The 24508-nt window shown below is 41.3% G+C and overlaps 1 protein-coding gene across 3 annotated transcripts in view; it reads left to right on the top strand.

The window, feature by feature from the left end:
* KLF7 (KLF transcription factor 7) overlaps positions 1–24508 on the top strand; it is a 96918-nt gene that overhangs the window by 25239 nt on the left and 47171 nt on the right. For 2 of the 3 annotated variants that reach the window (XM_084997896.1, NM_001097487.1), the window contains 1 exon segment: positions 14133–14763. In XM_084997896.1, the coding sequence (XP_084854022.1) occupies positions 14133–14763 (631 nt within the window). 3 annotated transcript variants of the gene reach the window in all.

The raw sequence follows: 24508 nt of genomic DNA, 5'->3' as shown, positions 1-24508 counted from the left end.
AGACTGGTGTCTTGCCATGAGTTTTATTCCAGTAAGTAGGGCACTCGGAAATCTCATTGGCATATACTGTCATGCCAATATGGAATCCCTAATTTGACCATTAAAATACATCTCAGTGAGGTCTGTCAACAAGATAGTTTAAGATTTCTTAATGTGGATACTGTCTTACGCTGAGGATTCACTCAGCATTAACCATTAAGTAGTATGTGCATGCACTGGTTTCAGTGAGGATATACCACTCTAAAATATTTTGTTGGCTCAGATGATTGAGACCTCAAAGCCCCAGACCACCCACAACCTCTGGTGGAGTTGACCTTCAGTTGTGTAAGGAGATTTGTACCAAGGACCACCTTTTCCCCATGAGAGTTTTTATTAATTTTAAATCACAGTGGCGTTTTAAAACTTAATTTATGTTGTGAATATGAAGCAACCTTCCTTGGAGGTTGAAACAACAAAGCAACTGGATTGGAAATTAGATTTCCCCCCTTATGCTGCTAATGTAGTTCTAGCTCCATTGGGATTTCCCCTTTGCACGGGCTGATGATTTCTTTGAAACTGTATGGAAATTGGTTCAGACAGGAACAAAGGGGTGAGGGGATGGCAGTGATGATTCAAATTAGTGTCTCTTCCTCAGTGAGAGTCTGGTGTGCCTGAAAGTGCATGTCATATGGTACCAGGCGAGCTACCTAAGGTTAAATGAGATGCCAGGGCTACTGGAAACCAAACTTCAGGGCCTCAGCCCTTGGTTCCTCCCTGTCAAGTTGAGTTGAATTGTTAATTTGAAATCTGCAATATCAGAATATGGTTCAGAAAAGAGCCAAGCACAATTTTTCTGTGCTTTACATGATGAGAAACCTTCTCTTTGTTTCTCCTTCATCTTTTTCCAGCCAGTGTGTGAAAGATTCCTACTGCCTACCATAATAAACAAGAAAGGGAGCGGCTTTGTGACTCTGGGAACAGCGACAGGTTTAGAGAAAGGCATCCAAAAGACATTAAAGAGAATCTACATTGTCAGTGGTATGTGCGCACACACACACACACACACACGTGTTCACACACACACGTGTTCACACACACACAGGGAACCTGTACAGCTTATATTCAATATTTTCACCCTTAGCTCTTGCCTAGTTCAAACGCCATACCCTCTTAATTGGATTTTGGCTTACTTCCAGGCTCAGTGTTTGAGGGCTCTGTATCTGTGAAATAATGATCCTGAAATAAATAGCACCTCTCAGAAGAGATATCTTTTTATGTAAAATTCGTAAAGGGAATGGAGAAGAATGAAATGCTTTGTGTTTAGGAATTTATGGAAAAGTCCCCAGAACGGGCCAGAATAGGAATGTCAAGGACCTCATCTGTATAAGTGGAATGTGGGTCTGTTTAGGGTGACAGAAAACATGGGTCCTTGCTCACCGCGAGATGTGAATGCACTCTTCCATTGAAGAACTGGTGTATGTGGGGATGCCAGCATTGGAGACCAAATGGATGTGACCCTCAGGTGCTTCGGGGGCCAGTGCCCAGAGGTGCCTTTCTCAGGGATGGTAGAAATGATATAGAATAGTTGAACCTCAGGGCACCAGTGAATAAACCTGGCACGGAGGCCAGGAGACGGTGGCTTTTTTTTCATCTGAACCATAGATGATGTGGTACCAACTCCTGAGAAGAAACGCTTTCTTGGCATCTGTTTGAAATGGGCAGATGTGAGAACCCTGTGTCCTGAGAAGAGGCTCCATTTTCCTCAGTCTGATGAGGATGAATCATGAGGGCCTTCTCCATGCTAAACCATGAACAGAGGAGAAACGTTGATGCAGCCCTTTGACCTAATAAGGTAGACATTTTAGAATCCATTTCCTGATGGGAGAGACCAGCTAACATCCTCTCTGGAATTTGGGATTGACTAATGGCTTCATTGATTGATTTACCCATTAAATGAGTATGTTTGGATGCCTTTTCCAGGCCCTGTGCTGGGTGCTAGAGATTCCTTGGCGCATAAGACTAGGTCCCTACTCTTCTGGAACTTCCCCAATAGTAGGGAAAGATAGACGGTAGACATGCACACAGATAATTTAGGTCTTTTTAGGGCTTGGTAAGTAACTACAGGGCAAATAAAAGGAGGTGGTCTGATGGAGAATGAAGAGGTTGTTTGGGTGAGTTTTATCTAGGCAGATCAAAGGAATCTCTGAATAGGTGGCAGTTAAACCAAAACATAATATAAGAAAAGAAATTAGGTGTGCTGTGACCTGGGGGCTCTGAATTCTGGGGTGCAGGAATGGCAGGCACTGTGTGTGTGAATAGGGGAGGGGTAAGAACTGAGGAAAGCAAGACCCGTTCATGTAGGGTCTGATTTGCCATGGCCAGGAAACAAGCGTGATGGCAGGCCATTGAAGGGTTGTCAGCAAGAACTTTGAGCTGGAAGGCATCTTTGAGAGTACAGCCCACCCATTTTGCAGCGAAGGAAATGAACTCCCTGCTCAGGTTGAGGAGTTAGGGGGAAGGGGGAGAGGCGGTGTTGGAAAGGGAGGTATTGAACTTGATTCCCCAGACCATGTTCTTTCTACCAATAATAAGTGAGCATTGAAAATAGCAATTTGATTGCTTGTGTGTATTGCTTCTCTTCTGGTGGTTTCTGGAGGCCACAGGAGAAAAGATGAAGTGGCAGAAGGGAGAGGGATGCTCTCTGGGATGAGAAGACGGTTTTACTTCCCACAAAGGGCTGCCCTGTGGCCTTTTAGGAGTCTAAATGTGCCTCTTATTTGGGAATGCTGGGTGTGTCAGACAGTAAGCAGTTAAAGTTTTTTGTTTTGTTTTGTTTTAATGGAAAGCATTGAAGAGACAAGTAAAATCACCTGTAATTAAATATTAAATACCGCTGAATCGTCCAAGGACAGTTGTTGGTGATGCATGCATACGCATTGTTTCTGATATCCTTTTTTTTTTTGTCTTTTTGCCATTTCTTGGGCCGCTCCCGTGGCATATGGAGGTTCCCAGGCTAGGGGTCCAATCGGAGCTGTAGCCGCCGGCCTACTCCAGAGCCACAGCAACACGGAATCCGAGCCGAGTCTGCAACCTACACCACAGCCCACGGCAACGCCGGATCCTTAACCCACTGAGCAAGGCCAGGGATCAAACCCGCAACCTCATGGTTCCCAGTCGGATTCGTTAACCACTGAGCCACGACGGGAACTCCTGTTTCTGATATTCTTTTGGTAAAGAAGGAAGCATTTTTGGCTGTCATCATTTTCTGGGACCCATGCCTGACCAAAATTGTGATCAAATGTGTTGTCGTTTGGACCGAAGTGTTTTGAGTTGCTTCATTCATTCATTCATTCATTCAATAAGACAAATTCTTGAGTCAGGCCATGGGTCAAAAACAGGACCAGGTGTTTTGAGGAACCCACGTTCTAGTGAAGATTACATTTAAATGCTGGTGAGGCTGATGTCTGTGGGGAACCAGAGAATTAGTTTCATAGTGTCCTATAAATTTGGATTAGTGAGTGTGTGGGGCTTCATGAGCGAGGCCCTGAGGTCCCTGTGAAGAGTGACCAAGGACCACCTTCCAGCAAGCAGTCTGTCCCATAAGTCCCTCTCTTCTGCCTCTCAGTGTACACACAGGGCCAGTTTCCTCAACTGTGGTGAGCAGCACAGTGGCACATCCATGCAGCCCCCTTAAATATTTTGGGAAGTTGATTCCAAGTACCTGAAATTAATTAAGTAAATGTGCAACCATCTATGTCAGGAAAAGCGGCTTAGGGCTTGGTCTCATCATGTTTTTGGCTGTCATTTTTTGCAGCCTGAGGAGTAGAACAAACATTCCTCTTAGGGCCCCCACATTGTCTTTAACATTCCACAGTGGAAGTCCTTGAAAACTCTCTTGGTTTTGAAAATATTCTCTGTGATCACCAGCCACTAAATTGCATCTGCCACTGAGGGCCCCAATGGGATATGAACCTGTTGTTCTGGGGAAATTCAAGCTTCGACTGGGTTTGTGTGTGAGAGAGAGAGAGAGAAGTTGTGTGTGTGTGTGTGTGTGTGTGTGTGTGTGTGTAGTGTACATTGTACATGTGAGAAACTTGCTTTGGGGTAAAAAAGCAACCATACATGTATATGTATTTTTTTATGGGCAGCAGAGGAAGGGTATGTTTAACCCAACTGAGAAGGATATAACAACGTGCCAGAAGGAAGTCAGTGAAATGAGCTTGCTTTAAAAAACAAAAACAAAAACAAAAAAACCAGTAGCCTGAGTCAGCCTGTGCAAGTGATTTGGGAGAGGAAGGGGAGATGATGTCATGGGTTCGGCATGTTCCCGTCTTGGCCACTCAGTGCAGAGGGGCCCAGGGAGTTTGGGGCGGGTGTGTGTGTGTGTGTGTGTGTGTGTGTGTGTGCGTGCGTGCGTGTGTGTGCGCGCGCGTGCGCAGAGTTAACGGGAGCGGGTGGGGGTGGAACAAGAGCAGGTTGTAAAACAGGATTAATAACCCCTTGTCAGACCTTTCCCTGTTACTGTGTTTTTCAGTAATTTTGGTTTGAATGAAGGCTCTCTAGCCAATTAATGTTTATTTGTTTCCTTTGGCAAGACCCATTGGGGGAAGGGATGAGATGGGTGAGTTTAAAATTTTTGTTTTGTTTTTATATTTTGGAAGAAGAGGCAAGTCATGTGAGTCTGGGTTTTCCATGAAGGCTCCCCTGCCCAGCCCCCACCCTCAAAACCCCTCCCCCAGCCCCCCTGCCCCTGCCCCCCCATCCCAGCCCACCCCTTTAAGAGGCAGGAGGCAAGACATGGCCAGCTGGTGCCTTGAACTGACACAGGTGCAGAGGCTGTGGGGGGTGGGGAGCCAGGAATAATTACAGGTTTCCGAAGCATCAGGCCCCTTCTGACACAAGCCCTCGTCTCAAAAACTGCTCTTTATGGAAAATTAATGGTGAAGCTGAACAACTGTCAGGATCATTGTTCTTGGGCAGCATCGCTTCTCTCCCAAGTCCTTGGGTTCTCGTGAGCCACTGGGATGGGGTGCCCTCTTTCCCAAGCAAGATCTAGTTGGTGCTCTCCATCCCTAGAGGAAATGGGTTTTTCCTCTAGGGATGTCTCTTCTGCATTTTTTTTCTCTTTCTTAAACCACACTTTCAGCCCAGATGTAGGTCTTCGCTCTAGTGTAGGATGATTTTTTCATTGACTACTAGGACATAGATTTTATTTTGTCTGTGAAAGTGGAATGACCAAATCAGAGACACTAATGAAACTTGTTTTCATTCTATAAGGTAACAACTGGGATTTCCTCCAGTGTGTGTCAGGCTAAACTGAGGCTTCTTTGGGAGATAAGGTGATAGTGGACCCAGGCATCTTATGCAACGCAACTGTAGTAAGCAGTGGTATCTCGCCACCTCTCAGAAGTTGAATATAGCTACAGTCCAGTGGCCAAGTTATAGCGAGTGACTCTCCTTAAGGACTGATGGGGATTAGGTGCAGTCATTGTGGGTAGAGGCCAGAGCAGTAGACTTAATATATTCTGAGAAGTAACATATGGAAAAATAACCCTGAGCTGAGGTAGAAGGGTCTTTCGTCCACCTTATCCCTAGTGGACACTTAATTAAGGATCATAGACACTGTGAAGGAGGAAAATGCTTTTCCAAGTTGTTGGAAGTATGGGGGACCCCATGCCTTCCTTCAAAGAGCAGAAGAGGAGTTCCTGTCAGGGCTCAGTGTAAACAAATCTGACTAGGAATCATGAGGTTGTGGGTTCGATCCCTGGCCTCGCTTAGTGGGTTAAGGATCCGATGTTGCCATGAGCTGTGGTGCAGGTCGAAGACTCGGCTCAGATCTGGCGTGGCTGTGACTGTGGCTGTGGCGTAAGATGGCAGCTATAGCTCTTATAAGACCTGTAGCCTGAGAACCTCCATATGCAATGGGTGCGGCCCTAAAAAGCAAAAAACAAAACAAAACAAAACACACACACACACACACAAAAACCCCCCAAAACCAAAAAAAAAAAAAAAACCACAAACAGCAGAAGACCTGGGCTCCAACTCTGCCAAGTTACATGACTTTAAAACTCAACGCTTAATTTGGATTTGAGTTGTTTAAGGGGGAGGGTTTTTTTTGTTTTGTTTTTTTTTTTAAATGCGCTGCAATGAAGGAATCCATGGGAGATGAAAGGGGTATTTGAGGCTACTTATTTCAAAGACATCATCCTCTCCCTAGGCCTTTAATCTTGTCTCCTTCCTCCTCAGCCTCCCCCAGGAAAAATATACAACAAATATTTTCTTTGCATGTTGAAAATAGTTTTGGGGTGGAGAAACGCTGAAGAGATTTGGGTAGAAATTTCCCAACTTTCATATTTGTGTAGAATTCAGTTAATTTTCACAGCATTGTCTCTCAGAATATACACATTACTGGAGGGAAAAATTTAATTTGGTTTCAGCTCCAGCAGCCAGCTGATGTGAGGAACAGTGGGAAGGAATGTGCTCTTACGCTGGCTACAGTGCTGTGGTCATTTCGTGGTGTTCAGCAGTTCTGACAGCGATGTGTAATGTTGTTGTACCTCTGGGGTGTGCTATTGATGTGGGTTTTTTTTTTTTTTTCTTTTAACCTAATAGCTAAAAAATGCAGTAAGAGATTTTTGCTCATAGCATATACTTGCTTACCTCCTATTTTTAGACAAAATTTATTCTCTCTTAAATAACCTTCCACCCTAATATTTTCTGGCAGTAAAAGTCAAGCAAAAGTGAATATTTGTTTAAAATCTTCATAGAAATCACTTTCCAGGTCTTAAAAGTGTGATTCTTGTCACCAGTTGATACATCCTCTCTGTCATGAGTTAGGTTCAGTGTTTTATTCTCCTCAAACCTGCTTTGAAATGTTGAAACCCACTGGGCTTCTCAGTCACGAGGATGCGTCCTTCCCCTCCTCCAACCCCTGAGAAAAATGGTACCAAAACTCTCTGCCCATGCTTTCCACTTCCTTTCCCATCTTTCAACTCTGACCTTATTTTAAAAGACTAAAAATGTGTCAGAACCATTACATCATAGTATCCTTTGAAGGAGAAAAAAAAAAATCACAAAGTTCCCATGAATAGCATCCTTTGCAATCCTATAGAGTTTTCAAGTTGGTTTTAGCAGTCAGAAGAATAAAGATTTTGCTAAAAAGTGTGAAGTGTGAGCATAGTTAATAATATGTTAGAAAGAATGAGTATTTTAGAAGATTGCTTTACAAAAGAAATCCAAATTACCCTACTATCAGAAGGTTGTTTTGTGTCACTTCGAATTTCCATTCTGGGACACGTGTGATGATTTCAAAGCACAGAAAAGTAATTAAGCTTTGGAACACTCACAGGAGAAAGGTAAGGGATTCTGTTTCCCTGTTGCTGTACTTCAGACTGTTTGGGGATTGTGGCACCATGGTTAATAGCACGTGACAAAACCACACATAATAAATGTCAGGAAGGGGCTCCCATGGGCAGCCAAGTACAATTCACCTGTGTGTGCAATTACCTGGGTAAGCATTCTTTCTGGGAACCAAAGTTCACCCCTTCCTTGCCAGAAGCATCATCTTCATCATCGTCAATATAAATACCATCAGGTCAGGGTCTGCTCTCAAAAGAAGCAGACTTTGTAAATTTCCATGAAGGAGGACACTGTATTTCCCCATATTTTTATATCTGTACTCTTTCCCGATTTGTTTTATCTCTTTGTACTTTTAACTCTTGGCTCTTGAAGGTGAGTGAAAATAGATGGGATGCTTGGAATGAAGGGCAGCTGGCTAAAGGGAATGCAAATGACTGACCATTGATTATAAACATAGGTAGTAGTAGGTGACATTTTATTTCAGTGACTCTATACTATTCCAGAAAGAAATCATTATCAAAATTCAATTACTTTTATTTCTGTTTTGACTCACTGACTCATGTCTACATGGATCCAAAGACTCCAAACATTGCTCATAAGACGTAGTTATAGAGTGGTGGCAAGAATATTGGAACAATGGCTTTGTCTCATGTTCAAATTAAAAGACACGGGCGGGGGGGGGACTAACTAGAATTTTTGTGTTTTAAAAACACTTGGGTTTAAAGGGGTGGAATTGAGGTGCCTGGACTAGAGTCTACCCCAACGAAATATGGGTATGGTTATAGTGCTGGTGATGGGTGGAGGTTAGGTGAGGTGATTCTAGCTCATTTTTTAAAACATTCTTAGAACTACTCCCACTTCAGACATTTGGATGTATCTCCCATTAATACCACAGAGGTAGAATTTAGCTCTAAAAGATTATTTTTATTTTTGAGACCTATATGATACTAGCAGTATGATCATTGTTTTTAAGGAGATCATGATCTTAATAAACCAGACATACCACTAATTAATTTATGGACGCTTAGATTCATTTGGGAGATACTGTTTAATTGTCTAGGATTGAGGAGAGGTGTCTTTCAGCACTTGACAGTCAGCATATTTTCTTAACTATTTTTTCTAGACAGTGCTTCTGGAGAGAGACTTCATGCTGAACTTTGAATAAAAGAATTAGTGGGAGAGAAAAGGAGAGACTTTGTCAAGCATATGGGCTTGAGAGCAAGTAAGGAGAGGAAAAATAAGTGAGGGAAACCCTTCAGGGGAAGGTTTTAGGGGAAATGGCAAAAGTGCAATCCTGACTGGCAAGTTTCATGTAAATTATGGTGAGATAAGGACAGGTTGAACAAGAGCCATTTGGTGACCTTGGTTATCATGCCCACATATGACCAAACTTCTCACATATTTCTTGAGCCAGTGGCTCAAGCCTTAAGTTGTGTTGTTTGGCCAGGCTGAGGAAAGCCTCGTTTCTCCAGGGTGAGGTACCCAGACAGCCATGATTTATGTCATTACATTGACATCTGCCAACTCCAATTTGGTTTTGGTGGGCAGACAAACATTTGAACTCTGTATTGAAATTTGCAATCTGGAGACAATCCTAGTGTGCTGATGGGTATTTCTTTTCTCTCTCTCTCTAATTATTTAGACTTACAGAAGAGTTGCAAAAATAGTACATAGAGTTGCTGTAAACACTTTTCCCAGCTTTCCCTAATGTTATATGACCATAGTACAGATATTAGAGCAAGAAATTAACATTGATAAAATACCATTAACTAATGCATACACTTTATTTGAATTACATTATTTTTCCTACTGATGTCCTTTTTCATCCGGGATCCTAGCAGGAATCCATTGCATTTAGTTGTCTAATCTTAGTTTCCTCCAGGCTGAGATAGCTTCTTAATCTTCCTTTGTTCTTCATGACCTTGATACATTTAAAGAATACTGGCCAGTGATTTTGTAGAATGGCCCTCAGTTTGTATTGGTATGTAGTTTTCTCATGATTAGATTGAGGTTATATACTTTTTGGCAAGAGTGGAGCAGATTAATGTGTCCTTTTCAGCCTGGCATGTCAGGGGAATATATCAATATGCTGCTAAATTTCATCGTATGGTTAAGGTGGCGCATGCCAGGTTTCTCTACTGTAAAATCACTAGTTTTGTGTTTGTAATTATTAAATATCTTATTGAGGGGATACTTTGAGACTAGGAAGATACCTTGTTTCTCATCATAGCCTCTTCTATTAATTTTAACATCCATTGGTGATTCTTACATATAGTTATTATTACTTTGTTGTTTGACTAATGGCAATTTTCTGTTTCCATCAATCCTTCTATGTTTAAGTATAATTTTACTATAAAGAGGAACTGACCTGTCTCCTCCACTGGTTTATTCAACCATTTATTTATGTCACTATGAATTCATAGATATTAGTTTTATTCCATGGATTATAATCTGTTATTATCATTATTTATTTTTGTTGCTCAAATGATTTGAGCTTTGAGAGCTCCATCAGGTTGGCTCATGAGTCTTTTTGACATACCTCCATCACTTAATGTGCATTAACTTACCTTCTCGTACCACAAGTTATTCTAGGCTCATCTTTATTTTCTTTGCCTCTAATTCTCAGTCAGTTATTTCTCCAAGGTGCTCCAGTTCCCTTTATTGAATAATGAAGTATAGTTTCTTTTTTTTTTTTTAATTGAAGTATAGTTGATTTGCAATGTTGTGTTAGTTTCAGGTGTTTATAGCATAAGAGATTCAGTTATACATACATACACATTATTTTTCAGATTCTTTTCCCTTATAGGTTATTGCAAAATACTGAGTATAGTTTCCTATGCTATATAGTAGGTCCTTTTGGTTATCTATTTTATATTTAGTGGTATGTATAATGATATTTAGAAACCAAGATCTTTGTGCTAGGTGTGCTCACTGCTACTAAGGTGTCTTTGCTCATAGACTCCTCATTGACAGAGCTAGGAAATACATGTGTATATACATATACATGCATATACACATCTATTTTTATGTATGCCTCTGTGTCTATGCATTAAAATCTTTGAGTAAATACTGATACCTTAAATTCCAGTTAAACATCACAGGCATTTCTTAAGGGGTTCTTGTCATTATTTTTTAATAAACATTGGAGATAAACTGTCTCTTTTGCTTGGAAATAGCCTAACATTGAAATCCTCCTCGTCCTTAACATTTTAATCTTTAGCACTCCTGATGAGTTTCTGATTGACCGAATCTTCTCTGTCTAAGTTTCATCACCAGCAGATATTATAAGAAGTGGGCTTCTCCAGGTAGAAATATTCCATAGTGATTTTAGAGGACTATCCAGCACATTCTGATGGGCACTTACGTTTCTCTAACTCAGGTGGAATAAGAATGCCCTGTATTAAGACTGTAAATGATAGCCTCTCTTAAATGGTCCAGATTTCCCCACATTTGAGTAATGGGAAGTATCTCTCCATCCTTAGATCATCAGTGTGGGTCATGTGTTCTGAGATTCAAACTAGGCCATACTGGGTAGGTTATTTTTTAATCTCCCCTGTAGAGTGTGTAAATGCATTTGAAATATCTCAGTTCCTCAGAACTCTGAACATGAAAAGATCTGAGCTTCCTAACAATCACAACAATTTCTTAGTGACTTTAGAAATTCTGAGCTACCAACCATGTAAGAGGACATGACATATAAAAGCTCTATCTATAGACACTGGTGACCGTGGGTGTGAAATGGTCCTTGTGTGTGAGGCAGGGAACTGCCTCAAGGACCTCTTATAACCCATGATTCAGCTGACTACCTGGAACATATCTGTGTATTAAAGATCTAGTTCTGCTTTTTGGGCCAAGCTAAAAGAGCATTATAATTATGTTCCAGAAGACATGTATTAGTGACCATTTCTAGGATTGCTAGCCTCAGCCTAGTCCAGATTAGGGTCACCAGATGGCTTTTGTAGATTGGAGTAGAACAGAATGATCAAAATAGTAGTGTAAGGTTAATTTTATCTTTGTTAGGTAGACATTATGTACTTGATGGGTACCAGAAACTGTGCTTGGTAGATGATTATTTAAAAATAGACGGGAGGTTTCAGGGGTATTATAATTCAGAAGTGAATTGGCTAGAGATAAGCCTGAGGATTTCAATATTGGAAAGAACTAAATGATAATTTCTAGCAATAATTTGGAAAAAGGAAAGGGGAAATCTTTGAAACAGAATTCAGAAAAGGGGCAAATAAGAATAAGGTAAATTTCTAGACCTGAGAAGGTGGTAGTATTAGTTTCAAATATAAAGTGATGTAAAGCTACTCAGCAAGAGCTATTATCTAATCAATAAGTGAAATAGAATAGAAGTTATTTTTCCAATAAACTTTCATTGATTAAATACCTCCATATTATATAGAATCCACTGTCCACTCATCCTCTAAGAAGTTTGCAACATACTTTATTCTTATGCTATTTGTTATCCCTTTGCTTCATGTAATTTTTAGCTTGTAATTCTTTATTCTGTACCTACACTGAACAGATGTGTTACTCTGTCTTTTATTTTTTATTTTTTTATCTTTTTTGTCTTTTTGCCATTTTCTTGGGCTGCTTCCACAGCATATGGAGGTTCCAAGGCTAGGGGTCTAATCGGAGCTGTAGCCACTGGCCTATGCCACAGCCACAGCAACTCAGGATTGGAGCCATGTCTGCAACCTACACCACAGCTCAGGGCAACGCCAGATCCTTAACAAGGGATCGAACCCGCAACCTCGTGGTTCCTGGTCGGATTTGTTAACCACTGAGCCATGATGGGAACTCCTGCTACTCTGTCTTCTAACACATAGAAAGTCTTGCGCCTTGCTGTGAACACAGTAGTCGAATGAACACTTGTGATATGACTGTTGAATGAAGATTGGAACCATTCATTAGTTTATACTATTAAAAATCAACATTGAGACCCAAAGGTGATTCATCTTTAAAAATCTGCTTTTCTTATTCAGTAAAGCAGCCTTACCTGAAGGCTGATTAAAAACCAATCTTTCGAAATGTCACCAAAATAAAATCCTTGACAGATACACCACAACTCGGTATATCATTAAGAGATATTCTTAACAGAATAAGAGCCTAGAATCAGAACACTGGCTGAAAACATAGAAGCTCTACGGAGGCAGAAAATTAGGAGGTAGCATACTTTAAATTCACCATCAGTGTTTCTTTGTTGAAGCCCAGAAGTTAGAGCAAATTGAACTGATGGTATACGTTAGCACCATGGTTTTCTACCAGATTCTGAAAGGGTAGGATTTTCAAGTGAAGGGTGCTTTTAGGTTACAAACTTAAATATCCACTTGTGCCATGAAAATGTTTCTACCGTCTTTCAAAGCCTTATGACTATGGTGGATGAAGATGTGTTGCAAGTGGACTTTTTGGGTTTTTTTTCTTATTTCTTTACCAGGTGAAACTTTATATTGAAATTGTGTCTTTAACAATTCAAATAAATAGCTGTGTTTGAACTTATTTTTATCACATAGTCATAGATGTCAAACTCTTGCAATGGGACTCATGCTCCTTGCCACACAATATGTAGCAATTGTATTTCGAATAACTTGCGGTAAACAACAGGGGTTTTGTCTTGCATGTCAAAGGTTTTAGAAGAGGCGTTCTTTAGAACAGTGTCCGCTCCTGCTGGTTAGGGAATCCATTCACAAGGCAGGCCTTAGTGTTCGCTAAATTTGTGTCTTGGTTTGGGTGGGCACCATTTAATCTTCAGGGTGAGTTATAAAATTGACTTGTTTTTGTGACTTGCTAAAGTGTGTTTGCAAAAATGAGGTTCGACTGTGAGGAGTCTTATCTTGGTAGGAAAAACTTGTCTGATTCTGTTTGCTTTTTTGCTTACATGGGAATTACTAGGAAGGCTTAGAGTGTCTCACCTGCTGAGTTGGATTGTGGGGCATGAGCTCATTTTTATTTTTATATTTAAAAAATTTTTTTGGGAGTTTCCGTCATGGCACAGTGGTTAGCGAATCCGACTAGGAACCATAAGGTTGCGGGTTCGGTCCCTGCCCTTGCTCAGTGGGTTAACGATCTGGCGTTGCTGTGAGCTGTGGTGTAGGTTGCAGACGTGGCTCGGATCCCATGTTGCTGTGGCTCTGGTGTAGGCCGGTGGCTATAGCTCCAATTAGAGCCCTAGCCTGGGAATCTCCATATGCCGTGGGAGCGGCCCAAAGAAATAGCAAAAAGACAAGAAAAAAAAAATTTTGGGGGGGGGGTTCTATTTTATGCCCACAACTGCAGCATATGGAGATTCCCAGGCTAGGGGTCGAATCAGAGCTGTAGCCGCTGGCCTACACCACAGCCACAGCAATGCCAGATCCAAGCTGAGTCTGTGACCTATACCACAGTTCATGGCAACACCAGATCCCTGTCCCACTGAGCGAGGCCAGGGATTGAACCTACATCTTCATAGATACTAGTCACATTTATTTCCGCTGAGCCACGACGGGAATTACGAGATCATTTTAATATTGAATGTTCTCGAGGAACTTGATGGTGTGAGATGGCCCTTCTGGCTTTCTAGTTCCCCAACTGTAGTAGTTGAACTTGTGTGATGTGACCCCTGTGAACCCTTCAGAAGTGTCTAGGGAGAAAATAACAAGGTCAGACCTTTCCACAAGAGAATTTCAGATAACGAGCCATGAAATAGTCTCTGCTCCTTGCTGTGTCTTCTTCCTCTGCCTGTCAACACGTGGTCTCGTGGTGTTCTCTGCTTCTGATGGCCATTTCTCTCCCTCCCTCCTTGCCCTCTGCAGACATGCCTTGAATTGGAACGCTACCTGCAGACGGAGCCCAGGAGGATCTCGGAGACCTTCGGTGAGGACCTGGACTGTTTCCTCCACGCCTCTCCTCCCCCGTGCATCGAGGAAAGCTTCCGGCGCTTAGACCCCCTGCTGCTCCCCGTGGAAGCCACCATCTGCGAGAAGAGCTCGGCAGTGGACATTTTGCTCTCTCGGGACAAGTTGCTATCTGAGACCTGCCTCAGCCTCCAGCCAACCAGCTCTTCTCTCGACAGCTACACGGCCGTCAACCAGGCCCAGCTCAACGCAGTGACCTCATTAACGCCCCCGTCGTCCCCTGAGCTCAGCCGCCATCTGGTCAAAACCTCACAGACTCTCTCAGCCGTGGATGGCACAGTGACGTTGAAACTGGTGGCCAAGAAGGCTGCGCTCAGCTCAGTGAAGGTGGGAGGGGTGGCAACAGCAGCGGCAGCCGTGGCGGCAGCTGGGACAGTTAAGAGTGGACAGAGCGACAGCGAACAAGGAGGGGTAGGGGCTGAGGCATGCCCCGAAAACAAGAAGAGGGTTCACCGCTGTCAGTTTAACGGGTGCCGGAAAGTTTATACAAAAAGCTCCCACTTAAAGGCCCACCAGAGGACTCACACAGGTAGTGGTACAAGTTGGCCGCACGTGGTTTCTTCTTTTTCCTCCTTTAGCCGCGTGGTGGGAAGGGCTTCTCTCTGCTCCGAGAAGTGACATCCATGACAACTAGGAGGTGCAGGCAGAGAGGCAGGAGGGCCTGGGTGGGGAAGCAGGGTGTCTCTCTTAAGGTCTCCAGATGTCCCGGGCACAGAACATGGCTTTGTCACCCGTGGGCTGTGAGATACTTTCAGAGGCAATGCCAGCCACAGTGTAGAATCCGACATTGCTGAGCAAGGGCTCTGGTGGTGTGACTCAAAGCTGTATGTGATCTATGCGCTTGTCGCTTTCCTGACACTTTGCATTGTTTTATGAGTATAATTCTGTGCTTTTGATCAACACTGGAATCTGAGGACATACATTTGAAAGAATTCACGGTGGAACAAGGTAGCCAGGGTGTCCCTATTCACTCTTTTTCCAGCATCCCTGATTTTTCATCAAAGTCACCAACAGCAGGAGGGTTTCAGAGTTCATTAGATGTGATCATTCTGTAATTAATTGGCATCTCCTCTTTTGCATTGTTCTCTGGCGCGTGCTTTATGGAGAGATGGCAGAATTGCTTTTTAATGAGCTTGTTACTGAGAAGATGCTAAAGTGATTACATTGCTATGTGTGTGGTAAGGGCAGTGGGGACCAGTGGGGACTGTATATTTTACTCAGGACTTCTGTGGCGACTCCCAGGAATCATCTTGATCTTAGGAGCAATGGGATCATATAGAAGAGTGGGTTTTACAGAGAAAAAGGTGAGATTAGCATTTTCCTTGAATCTAGTCTTTGTTCTCTGTTTTGAGTTGGATGCTTAGGTCTGGCATCTCTTCTTGGGGTTAGCATTGGAGGAGCAATTACTGACACTGGTGGTTTTTAAATGAGGCCCCAACAGTGTATTGCGGGCTTGGTTTTTGCATCCTGTGTGCACAGTGCAAGCTGAGCAGGGAAAAGCTCCCAAAGTATAAGCAGAAGAATCAGAGTGTGGTCGAGGAGAAATAGGTATCTAGGAGAGGTCTTCTGAGCTAGGAGATGTGACAGTAAGACTTCTTTTCAGGCTCGCTGCTCTGTGGTGGTTTGTGGATGGTGCCACCAAGGAAGTGTGCCATGCAAAATTCATTGCCTGGAAAATTAGGAAAACCTGGGTTCTAGCTCTAACGTGGTCACTAAAGAGCTTTGTGACCTTGAGTACAGCCCTTTACCTCTCTGGTGGCCTCATTTTCCACATCTGCCAAACAATCCAGCTCTTAAGGCCCTTCTCAGTCTGGGGGAAGGTGGTCTGTGAAGTGTCTTTGTGCAGGACAGAGGAAGTCTCCTGAGGTAGGAATGCATAATACGTGACTAGAAGCCATCACCGTCTTGAACCTCAGAGGTGCTCCTGTGGGAGGATGAGAGCAGACGTTGCTTCCTCGCAGCACAGGACTTAGGCATGTTCTCCTCTAATTCTGAACTTACTTTCCCATGTGGCCCTCGCTGGTTCATAGAAGGTCTCCTATCATGACCTATGAACCTGTGGCTCAGGTTGGGGTGCCGCTTTTGGCTCCCATTGGTGTTTGGGTTTGAGTCCTCCAGTTCTCAGATACCAAGGCAAAAGCTCCTTGCTATTGTCAGCCTTTTTTTTTTTTTCTCCCCGATATCATCCCAAAGGTCATTTTTATTTACATTTCTTTCTTTCTCAAGTCAATGAGTAGAGTAATGAGAAGACATAGTGCTCTCAGGCTTCAGCCATGACTCATCTCCTGTTTCCCCCAGGAAACCAGAGAAGGCAGGATGAGGCGAGATGGTTGAGCTTTGTTGGAGGTGTGGAATTCATGGTTATGAGCACATTTACGAATTATTGACCTGAAAACAGGCTATGTCCTGCCTAGTGTGGAAGCTGGGCAGCTCTGGAGAAGCAAAGATTCTTTTTTGGCAGTGGGGTGGGGGGTGGGGCGGGGGATGGGGGATGGAGCGTCCAGAGCATTTTCTTCATTTTCTATCCCTTCTTTCCAATGGATGCGCTAGAAGGATAACTCTTAGGAGTGGTGCATTATTTTGTGCTTTGTTTTTTGGGCTTTGTCCACCCAGAGTGATTATCAAGGTGGAGCTTCTTAGGGTTTCCTAGCACCTGCAACCACTTGCTTTATAATTGCTGAAAGTGGAAAGACTCCTCCCTGTGGGGAATTTACCTAAGAAGGCACTATGCGTTATTAGAAAGGCAGCCCTGCAGAGTGGTTAAGAGAAGGGCTTTGCAGTCAGGGAGACCTGGGTTTGAATTCTGGCTCTATCATTTCCTAGACTTATCATCTGGATAAGTGATTTATCTTCTCTGAGCCTCAGTTTTCTCAAAACAGTGATAATCATGTTTATTGCCTGGATTGTTTAGAAGGGTAAATGAATGAATGTAGGTATCATACTTGGCAGATGGTAAGAGGTCATTAAAGACAGGGTTGGTAGAATTGTGACTATTTCAGATGATATTGATTAGCAAGGATTTTGTGAAAAAACAGCTTTATGTAAACTAGAAATAAACTACTTAAAGTTAAATACCACCAAATAGCAAGAAGCTTTTCTTTCCTCACTTCCATAATTTCAGTGTGGGAGGTGATGATGCCTGGACATTAGTCACGGAGGGTGAAATTGGACATGCAGGCGCTGGCCATTGAAGTTAGCAGAAATGTAGAGCATGGCTTTCCTAAAACAACACAGGCAACAGTAGCCTTGCACCCTCCAGAAGCCTTTTGCCAGTAAAACCTTCTGCAGAGCCGAGCGTGGAGGGAAAAGTTGGTGCTCTAAGAAACAGGAGGGGAGGTAAAGGTGGGAATGGAAGATGGGGAGAGGGAATCTGAATTCATTTGAATTAAACGGATGAGAATCAGAAGTATTTATTTGGAATTAGTGTGAAGGGAGCACATGGGGAACTGAAAACAAAAGTGATAATTTATGTAGTGTGGATGAACTAAGAATAATGAAAAAAGCATGAAGGGATGGAATCCAATTAGGTGCAAACATATCAAGGAAGTGGACTCGTAAAAGCTCGAGGGCAAAGGTATATGGTGATGGGAATTCAGGTCGGAGACTAGTCCACTGATGGAAGTGAGTGGGGTGGGGAGAGCTGCTGACCAAATGTTGAAATGATGTTTAGAAAAATGGGCTCTGGTTGGATTCAGGCAAGCTGTTTTAGCACTGGGCTCGCTTTAATTCAGTGAAAATATTTTCTTATCTTTCAGCTGTGGAAGCATTATGAGACATTAAAAAAAGAGAGAGAGAAAACCATCCAGGAGAAAGAGAAATATTGGCGTTTTGTTCTCTAGAGTTATATATATATGTCTGTGTGTGTGTGTGTGTGTGTGTGTGTGTGTGTGTGTGTACACACACACACACACACCCTATCTCTTCTATATGGTAATACATTGAAAAAGAGACCCACTTGCAGAAATGAAATAAAATGTGTGGGTCTCCATCTATGCATGAGGAAAGACAATACGTTGTTGGTAACATGGATCTGCTTGCCTTGAAGAGTTTTTTAAAGTGTTATTCATTTATTCTTTATATAGATAGAATTTACTGAGCTGGAGAACGTATGCCGCTTCTCACCGCCCGCCCCCCCCCCCCCCCTGCTTCTGGGGCTTTTTTTTTTTTTTTTTTAAGGATGCTGAATCCTTCAAACTTTTTGCCCTAGAGGATGTTGGGCAATGAGGTGATTTTTCTTTTTTTTCAGGTAGCAGATGTTCAAGTTGGTAGCTAGGCATAAATACGGGTTGCCCAAGGAGGTGAAGTGAGGGATGTGGGGGGGACCAGGCTGGGGGTGGCAGAAGATGAGGCAGGGACCGGCACAAAGCGAATATTGTGAATTAGCAGAATCTCAGTGAAAGGAAGCATATAAAAATGGACATATGGTTTATTCATTGGGAAGAGCACTTAGTGCTGGTATGAGCGTAAAAATGTCCTTTAGCAGCCAAGCCATCACAGACCCTTCTCTCCCACTCTGTATTCTGGTTTTTGTGTAATATATTTTTCTTTCTCAATAATCCAACCATTATGTTCATCGTGTTGTTCATCTTGTTGGAGACAGCTAAGCAATCCTTATATCTTGATGTGGGGAAGTCCTTCACTTCCAGTTTTTTTAAAAAAATCCTTGATGTTGTTTATTTTCAGCAAAAATCCATTTGTTAAAGTGTTAGTAGTTTCTATTCAAAAAGAGAAAATAATTTTCCACATTTCATCTTGATCACTTCTGAGTAAATGAAGAAAAAAAAAAAGGCTGCGATTGAAATGGTGCTTTGTGTTAAGTGGACAGACTTTGCTAATTTGGAAATTCCTATCAAAGCATGCCTACATTTACACTGTTAAGAGTGAGTCATGTTGGTAAAGTCAGCACAAAGGCCAGCAATGAAATCTTTGGTGGTTGGTCACAGAAGAGGGAGAAAAGAGGCCGTGTTCTTGTATATCCTTAGAAGACTCTCTCTATAGACTGGGATTCCTTTTAGCCTAATCCAGGGATGGTGAAAAGGACATCCTATATTTTTCACTGAAGTATATAAAGGTATGCTTTTCAGGTTGAAAAAAATAAAATGAGTATGCAGTTTTACTTAGAATTTTATGTCTGCATTGGGGCAGGTCAACAATGAATCAAGCTGAAGCACAATCTCTAAGTTTAATTAGGATTTAGGGAAATTGTTTTTAAATAGAAAGGTGACTAAAATATTATCAGCAAAAAGATGAATGTAGTGTTTAAAAGATAAACACATGTGATTATTGTATACATATAATGAAAGTGTTTTAAAGTTTGAAATACAATTTATTTTACTTATTCAACAAATATTTATAAACACTTGCTATGTGCCAGGCATTGTTCAGAGTATTAAGAAACAAAATTCAACTGAGTAAATTTTAAAGATCTTGGTGGCTTTATTTGATGATTCGTGAATTGGGCAGCATCTCACCTAGCAAATAGAAAGGAGCTCTGAAGAGCCGTACAAAATGAAAGACTTTTATAGGCAGAAGTGGGCTGGACAGGGAAGTTATACCAGCAAAGAGCTGATTGTTTGTGGCAAGGTCACCTTCCTTTAGAGAATGGCAGGGGTCTGTTGGGCAGATCACCTCACTAGTGCTGACCAGGTAATTCCAGATGGACTGGTTTAAGATTCTATTCCTGGGGGAAGCTGAACCTATATTAAATTTTAAGTTTCAGTTTGGTGAAATAGAGCTTAACTCAAGTGATTCCATTTTGGGCCAGTTATCTCTTTTTAAACAATTCTCCCCTTTTGATCAGACTCTTAGCCTGAGAGATGTGATCAACATTTAAGGCATCAGTGCCACTCCCAGCTATTGCTCTAAGAATCTCGCAGTTTTTGCTAATTCTGATTCTATTCATAGGTTGACTTAAGGTTTCTACTTTTTCAGTTGGTCTTAGGGAGATCACTTGCTTTAGTAGTTAGTGGCTACAAACATGCATTTAAAGCACACCAGGGAGACTACTTTGCTTATTATAAGCAAGATAATTCCCAGTGTTTGGAGTGTACTTTAGAGCCATGGTCCCCAAGACCCCAACCAATCAAAATCAAACACATCAAAGAAAGACCTTGTTGAAGGAGTCACTTTTTATTTTATTTTTTTAATTTTTATTTATTTTTTGTCTTTTTGCCTTTTGAGGGCTGCTCCTGTGGCATATGGAGGTTCCCAGGCTAGGGGTCTAATCAGAGCTGTAGCCACTGGTCTATACCAGAGCCACAGCAATGCTGGATCCAAGCTGCGTCTGCGACCTATACCACAGCTCACTGCAACACCAGATCCTTAACCCACTGAGCGAGCCAGGGATCAAACCCGAAACCTCATGGTTCCTAGTCGGATTCGTCAACCACTGAGCCACAATGGGCACTCTAAGGAGTCACTTTTTAAAGCCAAGTAGCTTGTTCAGTGATTATATGTAGAGGAGTTTCAGCTTCCCTAGAAATGTTAATCAAGATGCAACCAGTGGTGTTGGACACAGCACAGACACCTGCATATTCAACTAAAGGATAATCAAGACTATCATTATCAAGAACAATCTTGGTCAGAGAGTCTAAGGATTTTTCATGGTGGATTCTGCAGTACTTTCAAGAGTTAAAGAAGGTTCCTGATCATAGTCTCATTTGTACTTACTCCTAACCAGGGAAGTAGGGACCTGCCAAAGGAAGCACATCCTGAATCCTGAATGCCTTCTGATAGGTCCCTTCTAACTTGACCATGTAAATCAGGGGAGTTGACCAATGAGGTGTCTCAGTTTGATTGTGGACAGTTAGAGGCACATTAGATAATCTAGGAGGCATTGCCTGGTTATGTGCCAGCTATCTAGGCATTCATAAGCCCAAGGAGAATGATGATCACCACAGACAAAGATTAGTCATGTCAGGACACAGAATATTCCCACTAAGGTGGCACGAGGGATTCATTTGCAGGGATCATTGCATTTGCCCATTCAAGCTGGGGACCAGTTAGGTTTTCAGTACATTTGAGAATTAAATTTCCTAGCCTGAAATAAAAATTTCTTTTAAATTCCTTGCAAAGATGGATACTGCTAGCAAGATATTTTCATGATTGGGGTAAGATCTGATTTAGGCCATCATAAGAACATAGAGGTACAAATGTAGTATGGTTTGTTTGTATTGTGTCTGTTGGACAGTACATCTATAATTTGAGAAAGGTAAAAACAAAGCACAGATATTCTGGCCATAAAAATCTGATCTTGTAAGTGACTTCTAATTGGAGTTGAGTTGTAGCTTTCAGATATTAGGAATAGAGGAAAAATGGGTCACAAAGAGGACCAGGGTTCCCTAGCATTAGGGACAGGTCGGCATTTTTAATGGCAAATCCAACAGTCTAAAAGGTTACCCCTCTTAGTAACATCCTGGGGGTTATGGATGATGGGGTTGTCTTTCTAGGCCAGGGTCACAGTAAAGGACGAAAGACAGGTAGAAAGGTTGTTTACATTTAAAGTGTGAGATCTTGATCCAGCATCCTGGGTAGAATCAGTCTACCTTGATGTCGGCTACTTCTCTTCTTAGTCACTTTCATTTGTAGGTCTTCAGAGTTTGCCTAGGGCCAGATGTCAGGTGGAGCCTTCTTCAGCCGTGAGATGTGTACCCAAGGTTCAGTGCCTTCTAGGTTTGCAGTAGTGTCAGTGGTCAGGAGCACTTGGTAAGGTCCTTTCCTTAAGGCCCACTTTTGTAAAAATATCAGAGTATAACAATAACTGCCTATAAATTATAAAAGACTTTAAAATGCCCAGTGTTAAAGATCTGATGAGAACTTATTTGCTAAGGAAATGTTTTATTTCTATGATATACAACATTTTAAGGTAGATACTGGAATTAAGACTGATAACACTTTACCAAATCATATAAGATTTTCAGGAATTTCATACAATTTCTGGAACACTTATATATCTATACAGATACAAAATAAAGAAGACTTAATATTACCTCTTTGACAATGTTTCCTGTTTAACATATCAACTAAACCTATTTGGTGTAACCTCTCTCCTTTTAAAGGGGAGAGAATAAAGCCTTCAAGATGTTCCAGGGGCTCTATGGAAAATCCCAAAGAGGAGTTCCTGTTGTGGCTCAGGGGGAACAAACCCAACTAGTATCCATGAAGACATGGGTTCAATCCGTGGCCTCGCTCAGTGAATTAAGGATTTGGCATTGCCGTGAGCTGTGGTGTAGGTCACAGACATGGCTCAGATCTGGCGTGGCTGTGACTGTGACATAGCCCTGCAGCTGTAGCTCTGATTCGACCCTTAGCTTGGGAACCTCCATATGCTGCAGGTGCGCCCCTGAAAAAAAGGAAAAAAAAGAAAATCCCAAAGATAATTTGAAGTTAAAAAACTTCATTTAGAATTTGACTTGAGGGAAGTTGGTCAAAAATATCCACTTCAACAAAGTGACAGTAGATATTGTTACAGGCAGATACAGAAGCTTACATAGTTGTAAGCAAAACTTAGCTCCTTTAATATTGAGAAGATTGGGTTTTCTTAAGTAATCTAAGACCTGGTAAATACAGTTTGAAGCACAGTAAGTTATTTTAGTAAGACATGAAATCTTTACTATTCAGGCAGATTACTTAAAAAATAAAGATTCACAATCTATTATCAAAGGCAGACTAAAAGTCCTATAAAACCTTATCATTTTAGCAGAGAAAACCAAATTCTAATTTTGTACCAGTGTTCTTTTGATATTAAAACTTTTTTTAAACTTAAATAAATTCATTCTAATCTTAGCCAGCTTGACCATTCATAAAATTTGTTTCCCAAGATTCCTTTTCCATAGACTTTCTACAATTTTGTCCTTTTTTTCCCCTCTTTCTTATTCTGGAACAGTCATTTTACTTTACTTACCTACTTTTTATACAGTTATTTTCCTTCAACCTTATTTTGTCTTTAATAGTTTTAAGTAGATATTGATTAGAATAGCTATTGGAATTCTTAATTTATAGTGAAGACTAGAAATAAATTGTGGACTGTCTCTTACACTGGCATTCTGTGGACTGGCAAATTTATAAATATACTTCTTAATTTCGAGAAATATATTCTTCCGCATATAAATTTTCCAATGAGGCAAAAAACTGAAAAAACTCATGTTTACTAATAAACCCAAACATCTTAAATTTCTCAGTAATAAGCCAGTAGATATTTAGGATTAATGTTCCAGTATTTTATTTGGAAATGACCTAAATATTCAATGACTACCTATCATTTAATTTAACTTAGCAAAACTCTAAGGTTTCAAGTTACCAAAAAGGTTTGGGGAAGCTATTTAAGCAGACACACCATAAACCATAAACCACTGGAAAGTAGAAACTCTTATCCCACTTATATCTATTTAAATCACTTGTTCTTAATGGTTATGTTTAGATTACTCATGAAAATTTTATCATACCAAGTTATTTTTCTTGCTAAAAAATGTAGTAAAGGGGATAAAATACTTACTTGTCAAGTAAACCCAGGTAGAATAAAAGTTGTATGTCTGCATTATTTTCAATATTGGTAAATCTAAAGACATGCCTATTTTAATTAAACTAGCAAACTTAAACTAACTTTTATTTGTGGAAGATTATCCTAGGTCATGAGAGCTTGAAAAACATTTGGGTTATATATATATATTTATATATATATCTTTTTTTTTTTTTTTTTTTTTTTTTTTTTTTTTGCTATTTCTTGGGCCGCTCCCACGGCATATGGAGGTTCCCAGGCTAGGGGTCCGATCGGAGCTGTAGCCCCCGGCCTACGCCAGAGCCACAGCAACGCGTGGGTTATATTTTGTATTTCTGAGACTATATTTAATTTGTATAGGATTTGTTTGTTTTTAAGCCAATTAAATTAAGCTCTTTACAAATTAATTTTAGTAGTACCACTCAGAGGTAGAAAATGTCACACATCTGTGACACATCTACATCTGACCCTTGAACAGTATGGGGTTTCAGGTGCTGACCCTCTGCATAGTCGAAAATCTGTGTATAGCTTCGAGCTGGCCCTTTGACTGTATGTGGTTCCTCTTTATCTGTAGATTCAACCAACCAAATATCATGCAGTACTGTAATATTTACTACTGGAAAAAACCTGCATGTAGATGCATCCTTGCAGTTCAGATCTGTCTTGTTCAAAGATCAGCTGTCTATAAGACACACATAAGATGTAAGATATATAGACAAATGCAGAGAGAGACCTTATAGCTTCCATTTTCAAATTTTAGTCATAATCAGGTACAATA

This window comes from Sus scrofa, chromosome 15, assembly GCF_054392235.1.
Source record: "Sus scrofa isolate SSC_HxYL_T2T_F1_AM1 chromosome 15, Sscrofa_HxYL_maternal_Yorkshire_Landrace_v2.0, whole genome shotgun sequence".
Lineage (NCBI taxonomy): Eukaryota > Metazoa > Chordata > Mammalia > Artiodactyla > Suidae > Sus > Sus scrofa.
This window is presented reverse-complemented; position numbering and strand designations above follow the sequence as displayed.